Below are 14,900 nucleotides of genomic sequence, written 5' to 3'. Positions count from 1 at the left end.
ATAATAATTTATTATCTCATATTATAAATGCATATATTTTTTCGAAGTGCAACAACAAATGTGGTGTGTAGTGTACTTTTTTGACGCAAAACATATTTTCTGTGGTTCTAACCAAATATTCTCTGATTTTAACCTAACTTTTTTCTTTGAAGGTGATCCTAACCTTAAACCGTTTACAACTTTCCGTTCGATAAATTCTTTTCGAACGTTTCGTTTATGCTGGATTCATACGAAAAATGTTTCGTTTGAGGGTAATTCATGAAAATGTTTCACCATTCATGTATTATTATTCAAACTATCTTTTCAGAATATCAGTTCTGGCCTTCATAAGTTCGTAAGGTATAGTTCTGAAACAACTACTTCGCAAGAACCCGCGAGAGTGGAAAAAAGTATGTTATTGATTGCTATGCTGAATTGTATTTATCAATTTTTTTCTTAGCTATCAACAATGTACAACTATTGGGTAGAGTAGGCGCTGATCCACAAAGAAAAGGCTCTGAACAGCATCCTGTAGCTGTTTTTTCTGTGGCTACACATTCTAATTATAGGTAAATTTTTGCGTTGGAGCGTTGAAATCAATGTTTGTTGTTTCACTTCAATAATTCATATTTCATTTAAAAGGTATGAATCAGGTGAATTTCTTCAAAGAACAGAATGGCACAGAGTAATCTGTTTCAAACCTGGACTCCGGGAAACAATACTTACTTATCTGAAAAAGGGACAGAGGGTTCATGTGACTGGAAGGATAACTTATGGGGAAATCAGGGGTGAAGATGGTAAACCAAGAACTACCACATCAATTGCAGCAGATGATGTAATATTTTTCCAATCTTCTTAGTGTGGGTCTTTTTATGTTATTATTCCCAGAATTAAGTCTTCAGTTGAACATTGATGAAGTAACTTTTTTTATCATACTTCAGATTTTATAATGACATTGCTGATACAAGACTAAGATCTATTGTAAGCAGTTCTAATGAATTATCCAATGTGATATTTTAAGATTATGAGAAATGATCTGTATTGAATAAATTCTATTGTGTAGAAAATAAAAAATGTATTTTGAAAAACAAATTTTTCGTTCTGTTTTTTTAATCCTTTCAAAAATGGATATTACATGGTTTATATGTTCCTCTTCCTGAGACACAAGCACATATTTCAACTTCATAGTCACTGACCTTCTGAGTGAAACATCCTTTCCTAACAGATTCCTCTCCAACAACTTGAACTTTAGTGCACATATATGTTGCATTTGTCACTGGAAATAAAATAATAGAATGAAGATTTCATTATTTTTGGAAATGAGAGAAGCACAGATCCTATATTTTTAGGATTTTTTGAAGGAGAACTTGCAGCCCGCGTAACTCCCAGAAAAATCATCGTAAATCTAAATGTGATACATATTCTAAGAAAGCAACTCTTCTCGTAATAAATCTCGAAATTTCACTGAGCTCGCTGCATATTTGAAGGGGGAAATAAAATATGGTCCTTATGGCCATTTGATCAAGAGATAGAGTAGACAAACATAAAAAAATTGAGGATTTTTACTCACTCGCGCCATTGTAGTAATATGCATATCTTGCACAAACTTGTCCACTGGAACGGCGACAAACAATACTGGATCTATGGTATTTCCAAAGATAGTCGATGTCCGGGAAAGTTCCGTTATCTGAAAATCAAAGTATATATCCATGTTTGAATGATGGAAATATGTATCCGAAAATTTTATATCCGAGTGAAATGAACCACACCATTCCAGCCAAAAAAATATTAGACGGAGGATTAATCCTCTTCAAAAAATCTCATTGATAGGTCTCTTTGTGCTTGCTCCTATGAGATTAAATGAGTTGGAAAACCATTATTAGCATCATGGATTGGTCTGGTTGGCTTTTCCAAGAATAAGTCGGTCATTGAACAATTTTTTCACCTTTTGCAGTTCACTCACATGTTATCACTATCGGCGGATTGCAAGGGATGCCTTTTGCACCACTTTCCTCCAAATAGTCTGCACAAGTACCATTGTATTGTGTCGAATTGTCGTAATCGGGACCCATCCATGTGAATTCGAAACAATATGACCATTGTGGGTTCAAGTTTTCTTCTTCTGACTTATTTGCTGTGGAGGCAACTGCAAGAAAATATTTTTCAATGTTTCAATATTTTTAATGTCAGTTAATTCAAGTTCATCAATTTTTTCTATCCATTAGGAGTTTTTAAAGGGAATTATACTGCTCTAGGTGTAATTAGAATTAAATCAGTTCAATGCGAACTTACCTTTCAATAAGTACACGAAACATATCAAAGCCAGAAGAATTTGAAATACTAATTTCATATTTTCACAATAAAAATAGAGGACAAATGAAAGTGTGATTGTTTTTCAGGGAATGCAACTTCATTCCTAAAATTATCAGCAGATATTATTATAGATTACGCCAAAGATTTATCCGAGTACGATGTCATATCCTCATTTTATCTCTAATCAGTGCCGATCTAAAGATATCCATTGATAAATTGGCCAGGAAGAAAGTATCTTTGAAAGAGATAATCTTATTCAATCAATGACGACATTTTTTCGTTGCTCTCTCAAATTCATCTTGGGAAAAAAAATATTTAAAGAAAGTTGTCTTTAACTGGGTGCAGAAGTGATTCAAGCTTCTGAAGACAATCTTCAATTCTCCTTTGAGACCATTGATAGATATGAGACATCGATAACCAAATAAAAAATGATTCATTTTCAGTCGAAGTCCGATCTTTAAGAGAAGAAATTGGAGCTGATGAATAAAAAATATAAGTTATAATATCAGAACAGATGACCATTGTCTGTTTCATATAGAAGTCGAGTCCGCAGATCGAAGAAAAACAAAACAAAAATTGGAAAAATGCTTTGCCGATATCTTAACAAGATTAATTGAAAACCGCTGAAGCTAAAAAATGTTCAGATCCAAAAAGGATTGGCATTTGGTGCTATTCTTTCTTCAAATTTTCTGTACCTACGACCATTTTTCTCCAAGTTACGATTTGAAGTTTCCCACATTTTCATTTTTGGAATTAATTTCCTAAAATTTAAGCGTATTTTCCTCCCTTTTTTCACACGCATTCCATCGACCCTTCAAAATGGAGCAACAGCTTGTTATTATGAATATCAGATTCTATTTATTCCCTATAACAGCCTGCTATTCTACGCCTTCGAATGAAGGCGAAATAATTCATTATGTCAGTCCCTTCAGACTTCGAATTATTCGAAATGAGGAGTTATGTCCATCGTGGAATTGTATCATGAATTATAAGTGATTTTCTAATTTTGCAGAGGCTGCTAGAGCAACCGTGAAGTTGAAGGGCGGAATATACTGAAAGTTCGAAACTAGTCATTTGTAAGTGATCCAATTTTCGAAACCGATTTTATAATTTATGCGCTGAATAATGCAATGTTCATGTGACGTGTTTGCTGGAACTTTTTTACAGGACCAGATAATGCTCCAAATTGAGAGATTTATCACTTTGAGGAAATTGAGGATACTATTATAGTATCAAATTCACATATAGACACTCATACTCATCATTATTCTATATAGGTTTACACCCAGCATATACACTGCGCAAAAAAATTAACGCACATTCTGAAAATCTCAATTTTAATGAAAGTTAACTCTACATTGACTTTATAACTTATTTTTTATGTTCTCTCGGAAAGGTTTTTTACGAAACAAGACACATTAAATGGGAGAAAAATTCAGGATTTCACCGAATCTTATGTGAAAGAAGAGAAATGAACAATTTTCAAAATACTGAAATGCTGATAAGTGATTTAATACTTGGTATTTCCACCCCTTGCGTTAATTACAGCTCGGCAACGACGGTTCATACTCAAAATGAGTGATCTTAAAATGTTCTGATCTAATCCTTCCCAGATTTCTCCGAGTTGGATTCCTAAGTCATTAAGAGTAACTGGATGATTTTCTGAACTTCTCAGCCTTCTATTGAGGTTGTCCCAAACCTGCTCAATCGGATTGAGATCTGGACTTCATGCTGGCCATTCCATTCGAGAGTTCAACCTCTTCAAGGAACTCCTGAACGATGTGCGCACGATGGGGTCTGGCATTATCGTCCATAAAAATGAAATTTTCACCAATGCATGGGGCAAATGGCACTACATGCTCTTCAAAAATGTTCCTTATATATTTATCACCATTCATAGCTGCATTATCAACGACCACTAGGCCTGTGCGAGCAGTCAAAGATATTCCACCCCATACCATAATCGATCCTCCCCCGAAACCAGTAGTATTCAGGAAATTGCACTGAGCAAATCTTTCATGTGGACCGCTGTATACAAGGAAACATCGATCACCATTACACACATCACACTAGATTGTCTATGATCGATCACAATGGTAGAGGCAGAATCTAGACTCATCTGTGAAGAGAACTCTTTCCCAATCGGCCTCTTCCCAATGGATATGCTCTCTCGCAAAATCCAAACGCGCCCTTCGATGGGCTGGGGTAAGAGCTGAGCCTCTTGCCGCGACACGAGGCCTTAAATCATATTCTCTGAGGCGATTTCTTATTGTCTGAGTGCTAATTTGCACCTCATGAGTTTTCTCAAGCTGAATTTGAAGGAGGCGAGCGGTTGCAAACCGTTGTCTCAACGAAGAAACTCTCAAGTAACGTTCTTGAATGGCAGTTGTTACCCGTGTTCTACCCTGTCCTGGTCTTCGGACATTCATACCTGTCTCCCTGAATCGCTGCAACATTCTGGACACACTTGTATGGGAAACTCCAAACCTTTCTGCAATTCTTGTGTATGTCCACCCTTTCGTGTTGCATAGCGATCGAGTGTAGAACATCAAACGAAAGGAAAACTATTGACCACTAGAATTGATCGAGAACAACTGATTTTAGAATGGAGCCAATACATTCAAAATCTGATAATATCATCTTTTTTTATTCCTGCTGGGAAAAAACATCTGTATTGAAGAAAACCGTTGAAAGTGGATAACATATGCATGCATAATTCTGATAAAAATAATTATCATTGAGAACACCTTCAGTCGTAGAATAAATTTGAGACTTCCATAATGTGCGTTAATTTTTTTGCGCAGTGTATATAGGTTTACACCCTGCATATACTAGTGCTCGTGAATAAAACACTGAAAGCACTTCTGTTCGTGTAGTCAACCTGAAAATATTCATGTATTGGTTGACAACACTCAAATGCACAAATTTTAATCTTATGTGGCTTTTCAGACCTTGTTTGTACCCTTTGATGAAGCAAGGGGCAACCGTTTTTAAAATTTCATGGAATTGCATTGGACTTGGAGGGATGATAGCCCCTCCATCTTGATTATTTATATGAGCGATGGTGAAATGATTCATTTTGAAGAGTTTCATCTTCTGTGGAACAAGTAGACTTACCTTTGAAATGATGTTTTATCCAATGTAATATATTACTTGCGGTTTTATTATAATAAAACCGCAAGTAGCAATTTTTAAACATTTACCTTTCTATATTGGCTGTTTCAAGTTTATGTTACAAAATAATTATTTTCCGAACAAGGTAATCGTTACTGGATGTTCGTATATAGTAATATGCAGCGTATAAATGTCCATAAACATCCTATTTTGAGGGGGTAGAATCAGTAATTTGTGCAAGTCCGCCACTGTGCGCAAAAGCATCTTTATGGGAAGCGCATTCTGTCATACCTCTCCATCCTGAATAATTGATAGCCGACCTTAGAATATTTACTATTTTATCATCTGATAGACAAGAATTGGAAGGTGTGCTATATCATCTTCCCTCGTCCTATTAATTTTAAATTTAAATAAGTGGATATGAAGTTCGGTGCGCCAAAGGACTTCTTATTTTATGTTTTCCCCCAGCTGCGAGTGGCCAAATTTTCCTTTGATTTTCTCAAGTGCTCGTACTTTCTGTACAGAAATCGAAAGAGGATGAAATTCCCGGTCAAGCTTATGATAGGGTCGGTTGCAACCCTTATCTTTATTTTGATTGTGGGGTTTTTGGTTTTTCCGAAATTTATCAAGGGGAAAATAAAATCGGTAAGTATAATTATAACCAGCGAATTCCACGTTAAAAATTATTTTTTATGGCTTTATTCAAAGCTGAACAGAAAATTTCTGAATATTTTTCTTGATCAAAGTTTTGAAAACTTGTTTTTCGTTGAAGTGTTTCATTTTATGAGTTATATATTTAAAGGGGATTTTATACTTCTTCCTCTGAAATGGAAACATTCTTTGCGAAGAATATAATAGATTGGTCATTTGGAGAAAACACCCTTAAAGTCAGACGAAAATTGAGGAAATATTATGAAATATTAAGGAACTCCACAAAGATTTTCTGAACTTATTCAACAACAATATTTCTGGGAACGTCAACTCTTCAAATATAAAAATTTGGAAAAGCCAAATACCGTAAAAGATCCATTCTTAGAAAATTGGTGGTGCTCATCTCAATTACAGTTGAAATTTTTAACAATTTGCTCTGAGGAGCAAATAATATAACGATATGGAAGTCAATTAATGATGATCTAGATTTCGGTTAATCTCACATTCAAATATTTGTATTAGGGGACGATATGGAAATTACGGACGCTGAAGGAAAATGAAGTATAACACTTGTAGATAATAACTTATCAGTCTGATTTTATTAATTTATTAATCTTTGGTTAATCAACTATAGAATCATCATTCATAATTTCACGGGATTAATGAAAAAAAATGTTTTTTTTGAGAAATACAAAACCCGTATTTACCCGAATCATTTGGGGTAAAAGCGGCAAACAGCCTATAGAGTACTCGCGCATTTACTCCATTGAGGTAAATATTAATTGCAGAAAACAGATAAAACCATTTTCGTACGATGTTCCACCTGAACAGTTCTCGTGTACCCAATTTTGGGGTTAGATTGAACAGTACACTTGAACAGTGTTCTGGATCTCGCCTTTTCAATTTTTTTTTTAGTGTTGTAAGAGTTTGTATTTAGTTTCCATGAAATTGATTGAATAAAGACCTTTATTATTATTATTATTATTAATTACCTCATTTTAAAAACATTCTTAGTCTGAGAAATAGTAGTTAGCAGAAAAGGCAGAATTAGTCCATTTTTTTCTGTTGTAAAATTATTTTCGTACGTCTTTCATATACCTTTTCGAAACATCTGTAAACAAACAATACTTATTATTGTTTTTTATTCACCATATCTGGGATGATTGCCTTGTTCGCAATTACCCCAAATGGCATTTCAAAAATAATAAAACAAAAATTTGAGACTAGAACAATATTTTGTTGAATGTTATTTGAGCATCACCTCTATTGCCTATTGAAACAAAACAATTGATAGAAATTATTTACACTTCGACATCACTCTCTCGATATACACCACAAGCAAATTAAAAAATCCTCAAAATTAGATCAAAAGTTACACAATTTTTCGAAATGACTTAACTTGAAAACTAAGAACGATCACTGGTAATAACTGTTTTCTTCGCACTAAAGATGTTTGAAACTAGATAACTTGGTCATGATATTTGAGCGCATGGAGAAGGATCTAGTAGATATCCCTGTGTCCCCTATACGACTTTTTTATCAGTGAAAAACTCCACAATTCTACAACAATTTCTTTCATAAAAACTATTCTCATGGTAGTTTTATATTGTACAACCTCTTCTCCTTGCAAAGCTTGTGTTGCTGTGCAAATGAAAAAAATTTCATGGTGATATAGTTGCAACAAGCCTCTTTCGAAAACCGAATTGATATTTTTCAGCGAGTTTTTCAGTGTGACACACAGTATGTGCAAACTAATTAGGGTAAAATTTCGAAAATTTGTAGGTAACTTGAGATCACCAGTGTTTACATTATGATGTTGGAAAATATTTTCATACACAAACAAAGGTATGTTTCTTGAGGGATATATTTGTATAGTATACTGCTTCATAATGGAAGATTGCAGTAGTGTACTTTTAAATGATAGGGATTTCAAAAACGAGAAATGTTCAATGGTAGAAAGTACCGTTTTGAGATGATTATCCTTGAAATTCTGTTCATGAAGAACTGTCATGATGAAAAATTATCGGTTTATTACTTCCAATAATGAAAGTCTGAAAATGTGCACATAAAAATATACCCCTCGTCAAGAAAATGTAACTTAAAAAAATTAACCAAAATCTAGAGATAATTCGATGAAATTTTTTACAGAATCAAGAACAATTTGACTCACTTTGGGAAATTGAAAATTAGGGCACGAAATATGAGAGGAGTTTTTCGAAAATATTAATAATTTGAATTTGAACGCCCTGTTCTAGAATATGATATGATGTTTAGTTGTAAATATATGGCCCATGATTTTTACAGATGACACCGGTAGTGCCTGGTAGCGATATGCGGAAAATGTTCACCAAAGTGCCTTTCGGATTAGATTTCAAAATATATTTGTTCAATGTTACCAATCCTATGGATGTCCAAAAAGGGTCTAAACCCAAGTTAGTCGAGGTTGGACCATTTTGCTATTCGTAAGTTGTTTAAATAAGATTTTTACAGAGCAATTGCGCTGTATATTACCATTGAGTATTAATACTCAATAATATAACTATAGTATAGTAACTATATAGTATGTATCTTCCGCCACATCAAGGATATTTTATCGATTCATCGTCCTTTGTCTTCCAAGAAAAGTATTCCTAATTCCTAATTCCTCCCAGTGACAACCTGTTGTCTCTAGATCCTCCTGAATTCCTAAATATCATTATTATTTCACATTTCAGACTCAGACCATGGGCGCCCGCAGAAACCCGCAGAAATTTTTCTCAGGGGGGGCAAAATATCATCTACGATTAGTTTTACTGAAAGAAAAATTTCTCTAACGGTGTCTATCAGAATCTCAGGGGGGGCCATGGCCCCCCCTGGCCCCCCCCCTGCGGGCGCCCATGACTCAGACTCACTAGTTTATCATCGAATTTGAATATTTTAGGGAATGGAAAGAAAAAATCGATATTTCTGATAGTCCAAAAGAAGACACGATGACATACAAACCCGTCGACACATTTTTCAAAGAAAACTGGCCTGGTTGTTTGACTGGAGAAGAAGAATTGACAATTTTGCATCCTCTCATGGTGGTAAGAATGATCCACAATATGTTGTGGATACCCTGAATCCCGAATTCGATATAAGTACAGAGTTTTTCGGCAAAAATTTTTGTCTAACAACTAACATTGAAAAAACATGAGTGGATGAATAACTCAATGTAACCTTTCAGAGCCTTGATCAGTCTCCCTTGATCAGAAGGATATACAGAGTGGGCAAAAAGAAAAGCACAAAATTCATATCTTCTATACCCATTTACTTTTTTCTAGAAAATGTCGTGCATGTCCTATCGAGCAGTTCGAAAAATCATTTTCCTTATTCGATAGTCATCAGAATCTTGGCATTCTTTTAATTGTGGCTACCTTCAGTTATATTGAACGTTTTCTGTTTGCTTTTTGAGATATCTATGTAGGATGTGTCTTCTCCCTCTCTTCAGATTTCATCACTTCCAATGGAAATTTTATTTAAATACAGAGTTTTCAGATTTCTGTTTTTCATCATCGGCTTGTCTTGTTAAGTTCTCAGATCATTTTGATTGTTAAAAACTGTTCTTATTATATTTTTGATTCAATCAAAACTATTTACCGATGAAACTTATGATTGCAGGGCATGGTGAACACCGTTTCTCGCACTAAACCAGCGATGTTATCACTAGTCAGTAAGGCGGTTACTGCCATTTATCGGAAACCAACTTCTGTATACTTGACAGCCAAGGCGAATGACATTTTATTCGATGGAGTCATAATCGATTGTGATGTGAGCGAATTTGCTGCCAAAGCAGTTTGCAGCCAGCTTCATCAGGCTCCAGATCTCCGCCATGTTTCTGAAACAGAGCTAGCTTTCTCACTGCTAGGACCAGTAAGTTAAAGCACTAGGAAATGTTTTTCTACGACTAGAAACGTTCTAATCTCGTCCACACTAAGAAGACATATATTTTTGTCCGAAACCGAACGCTGGCTAGCCATCGAACCGTTGGAAAGCGTACGGTTGATTTGACAATACCGTTAACACCGAATATAACGTATTCGAATCTCTTTCCTCATGTGCTTTCGTTGACCTTCGAATTTCGGTGTTGGCGAAGAGTTAGATTAGCTTAAACATTTTTTTTTGAGTATTAGGACTGTGTGTACTAATCTGCGGTATATAAATAGCGTATCCCAAATTATTCTTTCCCATGAAGACATTTATGAATCTGGCACCAAGGAGTAATTCTCCTCATAGGATTTTGTTATGAGTTAAAATTTATTTTTCCGTAGAAAAATGCTACTCCTGGAAAACCCTTCAAAATCTACAGGGGGCAAAAGAAAAGCCGCAATTTAGGCTTGATCATAGAGTACGATGGTAAAAAACAAATGGATGTTTGGTCTACGAAAGAATGCAACAAGTTTGGTGGGACAGATGGAACGATATTTCCTCCTTTCCTCAAAAAAGAAGAAGGTTTGGAATCTTTTTCATCGGATCTGTGTAGGTAAGATGGCGACAATACATAATTAATATCGATTGGAAGAATGTGGAACTTCCGAGGATATATTGAAAAATTCTTAGCCTACTATAGAGCCGAAGAAAATTTCAATGTCAAAATATTTTATTACTAAACATATTCTCCTCTTAATTGGATAAATTTATTACAGCGAACCTGCAACGTCTCTAGACCTTTCAAAAAAAATGTTTTTTCTTGCTCTGCAAACCAGACCTCTACAGCTTTTATTACCTCCTTGTTGGAAGAAAATTTACGACCTTTTAAATTTTTTTTCAGTTGAGGAGAGAGATGATAGTCGGATGGAGCCAAATCTGGTGAATAAGGGGGGTGTTCTAGTAATTCAAACCCCAAATCACGAATTTTTTGCATGGCAACATGAGATTTGTGTGCAGGGGCGTTGTCCTGCAAAAACAAAAACCTTTGGATAGCTTTCCGCGCCTTTTCTCTTTAATTTTTTCCTGAGAGTGGTCAGTAATGTCGAATAGTATTCTCGGGTTATTGTTATACTCTTATCCAAAAAATTAATCATGATTACTCCATGGCAATCCCAAAAAAATGAAGCAAGAACTTTTCCAGCAGATTTTTGGACACGAAACTTCTTAGGTCTTGGAGAACCAGAGTATCGCGATTCCATCGATTGTTGCTTTGTTTCTGGATCGTAGAAATGTACCCAAGTCTCATCCATAGTAACAATTCGGTACAAGTCTACATCGTTTTCAAGTCGAGCACAGATCGAACGCGATGCTTCTACCCTTGTATGCTTTTGGTCAACATTCAAAGATTTGGGGATCCATTTTGCAGACATTTTTCTCGTGTCCAAATTGACGTGAACAAAATGATAAACGCGTTCGTATGAAATATTCAGTGCTTCAGATATCCGTTTTAGCTCAATTCGACGGTCTGATAAAATCATGTCATGAACTGCATCGATATTTTCGGGGACTGACACAGAAACTGGCCTTCCCGATCGGTCATCATCTTCAATGGAAAATTTACCTCTTTTGAAGCTTGCAGTCAAATTTTTCACGGTCGCATACGAAGGACATTGATCACCAAGGGTATTAAGCATATATTCGTAAATCTGCTTACCTCTCAACCTTTTTAAATACAGGTACTTGATGATAGCTCAATACTCCAATTTTTCGATTTTCACAATTTCGGTGGGCATCTTCTTCATTTTAATTTATTGCTTAACTCTGGTTTACTTTTTTGACCTGAAACTTCACACTGACACTTCTAATGAGTTTTTGTTCGTTGCTATGGTAACGTAATATTTTTTTTATACATGGAACTGGTCTAAGCTAACTAGATATAAATACATCCTCGTATTACTAGCAAGGATAATTTTTTCCTCTTTGTCATATATAGGCAATCCGCCTCTGGTTCATGCCAAAGATTAATCTTTGGTTTATGCAGAGTTAATAAGTAGTAGATAATAGGACCTAAGACAGGGACCATTTATTGGCATAGGGCGAACACGTGGTTGCCATCTGCCTATAAGATTGGTCCCTTTCTTAGGTATTAATTCTTAGTTACTCTGCATGAACTCACCGTGATTTTGTGACACTGAACGTTTTATTATTCTACAGTATAGAGAGATGGCATTCAGCATCTGCCCATAAACCGTCCTTTGCAGGGACTCAATTTTGACGAGATCCCTTCAGATTTAACTTTTTTCAGATCTCTCGTTGCCAAATATGAGGACGCCATGAAATACGACGGCATCCCAGTTTGGCGTTACACAGCCTCCCTCGGGGACATGTCCAAGAATGCCGACGAAAAATGTTTCTGTCCTACCAATCAAACATGCCTCAAAAAGGGAATGATGGATCTCTTCAAATGCATAGGCGTTCCAATATACGTTTCATTGCCCCATTTCTACGACTGTGACGAAAGTTACCTCGGTGAGGTGGACGGTTTGCATCCATCCATGGAGCACCATAGCATACAGATTTATTTCGAACACGTGAGTATTCGAAGAAAATTTTTTTTTTCGAATAGCTGTAAATATTCGATGAAATTTTTCGTTCAGATGACTGGTGGTCCGGTTTGGGCGAGGAAAAGGTTGCAGTTCAATATGCCTCTGGAACCGAACTCAAAAATAGGCATTTTCAAGGAGCTTCCTACTGTGGTGCATCCAATATTTTGGGTGGAAGAGGTAATCCATTTTTTACAAGAATCCAGTGAAGTAATTCGTCCATTAACTAATTTATTTCAACAAAGTAATAAAGTATATATAATAATAAAGTATAAATCATATAGTGAAAAAATAAGAAACAGAAAAATATTACATACACGTTAAGTATTTGACTCGTAGAAATGTTTTTTAATTTCAACAGTAGATTCGTGAGATCAAAATAAACTCTTTTTTCCTTTATAATTTTCTCCGAATCGGTTCGGTTTGAAAGATACAGATTTTATTTTTCCAGGGCTGGCACAGCCTATTATGAAAACTTAAAATGGCTATATCTTTTTATCAGGGCGGAATCGGCAAAAAAGGTATAGAAAAAAAGTGTTTATTTGACCTCAAGAATTCACTGTTAAAATATTTGTACGAGTTGAAGACTAAATAAATATCTCAACCATTTCGAATTTTTCCAGGGGGTTTCGTTGAACGACACTTTCACGAAGCCTATAAAAAGCCTTTTCACCATTTTGAAGGTTGTTAAGATAACCAAATGGATTATCTTCAGTGCCTCACTGATTGGAATAGCAGTGGCTGCTTACATGATGTACGAGAATGCCTCAAGTTTGAAAATGAATTCAGTGCACAAGGTTCAACCCACTGATGGAAAAACTCCAACGAATCAATTTGGAGAAAACGGAAAATCTGAACCTGATTCGGAGAGCTCCAAATGATGAAAACACAAATCAGTTTATGAAAAAACTGTTTTTTTTTTGTTTTCCATTGACAGGACGTGCATACCTCATTTGTGAACTTAAACCGCAATCAACCTAATGGCAAATATGTTGAATCCGTACCTGTAAACAAGGATTACTTTTTACAAGTTCAACCAACATAAGAAATGACTATGTAATTAAACTATTTTTCCAACGAGTTTTGAATTTATATCTATAGAAAATAGGCAGAGTACGAAGATGTTTTTTATTTATATGTAGGTTAAGTTTAACTCGAAATGTATAGTGGTCCCAATAAAACCCAACAAATAAATGGTTTTCTAATATCACAAAAAAATAAGGACCATATAGAAGGTCGAACTGAGATGGGTCCGTCAAACAGGTCGAGAGTAGACGGGGAAAAAATTCACGAAAACTTCTTTTTTGTGGAACCTCCGGGACAAAATAGCAAAATATTCACAGAGCGATCTGAAACTTTGACAAATTCTCAGGGAAATCTCATTTTATTTTCCAATTTTCATTGGAAGGCCCACTGGGAAAGATGTGAGCCCTGCTTACGTTGTGAAGACGAAGCGAGGGACGTGGCTGTCTTAAGTCATGTAGCAATGGATCCGACCTTCAGTAGTGGAGAATTGTCCAATGTATCTGATGGTGTTTCACGCACAACAATCATGAAAATCCTTAAACAACATAAATTCCATCCAAAGATTATACAGTTAGGTTAGAGTATAATCTTAGATTCCATCCTTATAAGATACGATTGGTTCAGGAACTGAATGAAGATGATCCCAATCGCCAAGTACAGTTCTAAGAAGTACCTATTCAGTGAAATGATTAACGGTTGTCAGAACTACATGTTCGATATCTGTTTTTCGTTCATTTTACGGCATTGTAAACCGGCCTAACTGTCGGTATTGGTCAGATGAAAATCCCAGATGATTTCGTGAGGTGCATACTCAGCTTCCCCAAAAATTAAATTTTTGAGCGGGTATTTATTAGAGGGCACCTTGCAAAAAAAACGTCATTGTACATTCTGGAGTGCGATGGCTTTTTTCCCAATTTGAAGCTAAGGATTCAAGAATAACGGAAAAATATGATTTGACAGTTTCAGCAATCCGAAACAATACAAATATTGGCCATAAAGATCACAGAAATCAGTTTTTTTTAATATCTGCTCTTCTGGGGTTCAAAATTGTTTCCGCATTCATTATAGAAGTTGTAGGGCATAGCTTTTCCTACAAATTTTGCCCGAACCATTTTTTTTTACGTTTGAACGTTTTCGAGATATATGGCGATGAATGCACATTAGACTGGGTTTCTACATTGACCTTGGCCTTTAGCTGATTAAGAATATGTGAAATTGCTTCAGACAAAAGTTGTATAGAATTTCATTATCTACAACTTTCATAATCAATACAGAAACAATTAGAGGTACAGGAAGGAAGATATTTTGAAAAAATGTCTTGTTATC

The 14,900-nt window shown here is 35.4% G+C and overlaps 3 protein-coding genes across 4 annotated transcripts; 2 read left to right on the top strand and 1 right to left on the bottom strand.

The window, feature by feature from the left end:
- Positions 1–101: 101 nt before the first annotated feature.
- On the top strand, positions 102–1,071 carry LOC123309163 (single-stranded DNA-binding protein, mitochondrial). The gene is made up of 4 exons (XM_044892130.1): positions 102–251; positions 308–389; positions 440–548; positions 622–1,071. The coding sequence occupies exons 1-4, from the start codon at positions 237–239 to the stop codon at positions 836–838; spliced, it is 423 nt and encodes a 140-aa protein (XP_044748065.1). The 5' UTR covers positions 102–236; the 3' UTR covers positions 839–1,071.
- On the bottom strand, positions 1,058–2,426 carry LOC123309162. The gene is made up of 4 exons (XM_044892129.1): positions 2,272–2,426; positions 1,943–2,125; positions 1,550–1,666; positions 1,058–1,255 (listed from the first exon to the last, which is right to left on the bottom strand). Exons 1-4 carry the CDS (start codon positions 2,327–2,329, stop codon positions 1,098–1,100), a joined length of 516 nt encoding a protein of 171 aa, XP_044748064.1. The 5' UTR covers positions 2,330–2,426; the 3' UTR covers positions 1,058–1,097.
- A 794-nt stretch (positions 2,427–3,220) lies between these two features.
- Positions 3,221–13,460, top strand: LOC123309435 (sensory neuron membrane protein 1-like). Of its 2 annotated transcripts, none has more exons than XM_044892561.1 (8): positions 3,221–3,368; positions 8,362–8,519; positions 8,978–9,122; positions 9,697–9,948; positions 10,347–10,558; positions 12,251–12,536; positions 12,603–12,728; positions 13,172–13,460. In XM_044892561.1, the coding sequence occupies exons 2-8, from the start codon at positions 8,362–8,364 to the stop codon at positions 13,427–13,429; spliced, it is 1,437 nt and encodes a 478-aa protein (XP_044748496.1). In that variant the 5' UTR covers positions 3,221–3,368; the 3' UTR covers positions 13,430–13,460. The 2 variants fall into 2 exon arrangements, with proteins under 2 accessions (XP_044748496.1, XP_044748495.1); XM_044892560.1 differs by lacking the exon at positions 3,221–3,368 and adding an exon at positions 5,766–6,051.
- The last annotated feature ends 1,440 nt before the right edge of the window (positions 13,461–14,900 follow it).

Source organism: Coccinella septempunctata, chromosome 3 (assembly GCF_907165205.1).
Source record: "Coccinella septempunctata chromosome 3, icCocSept1.1, whole genome shotgun sequence".
Classification (NCBI taxonomy): domain Eukaryota; kingdom Metazoa; phylum Arthropoda; class Insecta; order Coleoptera; family Coccinellidae; genus Coccinella; species Coccinella septempunctata.
This window is presented reverse-complemented; position numbering and strand designations above follow the sequence as displayed.

Coding starts and splice junctions, on each gene's coding strand:
- LOC123309162 (XM_044892129.1), bottom strand. CDS start 2,329: ATGAAATTAGTATTTCAAATTCTTCTGGCTTTGATATGTTTCGTGTAC. Junction 2,126..2,271: donor TTTCGTGTACTTATTGAAAG/GTAAGTTCGCAT, acceptor ATTTTCTTGCAG/TTGCCTCCACAGCAAATAAG. Junction 1,667..1,942: donor TCCGCCGATAGTGATAACAT/GTGAGTGAACTG, acceptor TTTGATTTTCAG/ATAACGGAACTTTCCCGGAC.
- LOC123309163 (XM_044892130.1), top strand. Junction 390..439: donor ACCCGCGAGAGTGGAAAAAA/GTATGTTATTGA, acceptor TTTTTTTCTTAG/CTATCAACAATGTACAACTA. Junction 549..621: donor GCTACACATTCTAATTATAG/GTAAATTTTTGC, acceptor TTCATTTAAAAG/GTATGAATCAGGTGAATTTC.
- LOC123309435 (XM_044892560.1), top strand. CDS start 5,827: ATGAAGTTCGGTGCGCCAAAGGACTTCTTATTTTATGTTTTCCCCCAG. Junction 6,052..8,361: donor TCAAGGGGAAAATAAAATCG/GTAAGTATAATT, acceptor TGATTTTTACAG/ATGACACCGGTAGTGCCTGG. Junction 10,559..12,250: donor TTTTCATCGGATCTGTGTAG/GTAAGATGGCGA, acceptor AACTTTTTTCAG/ATCTCTCGTTGCCAAATATG.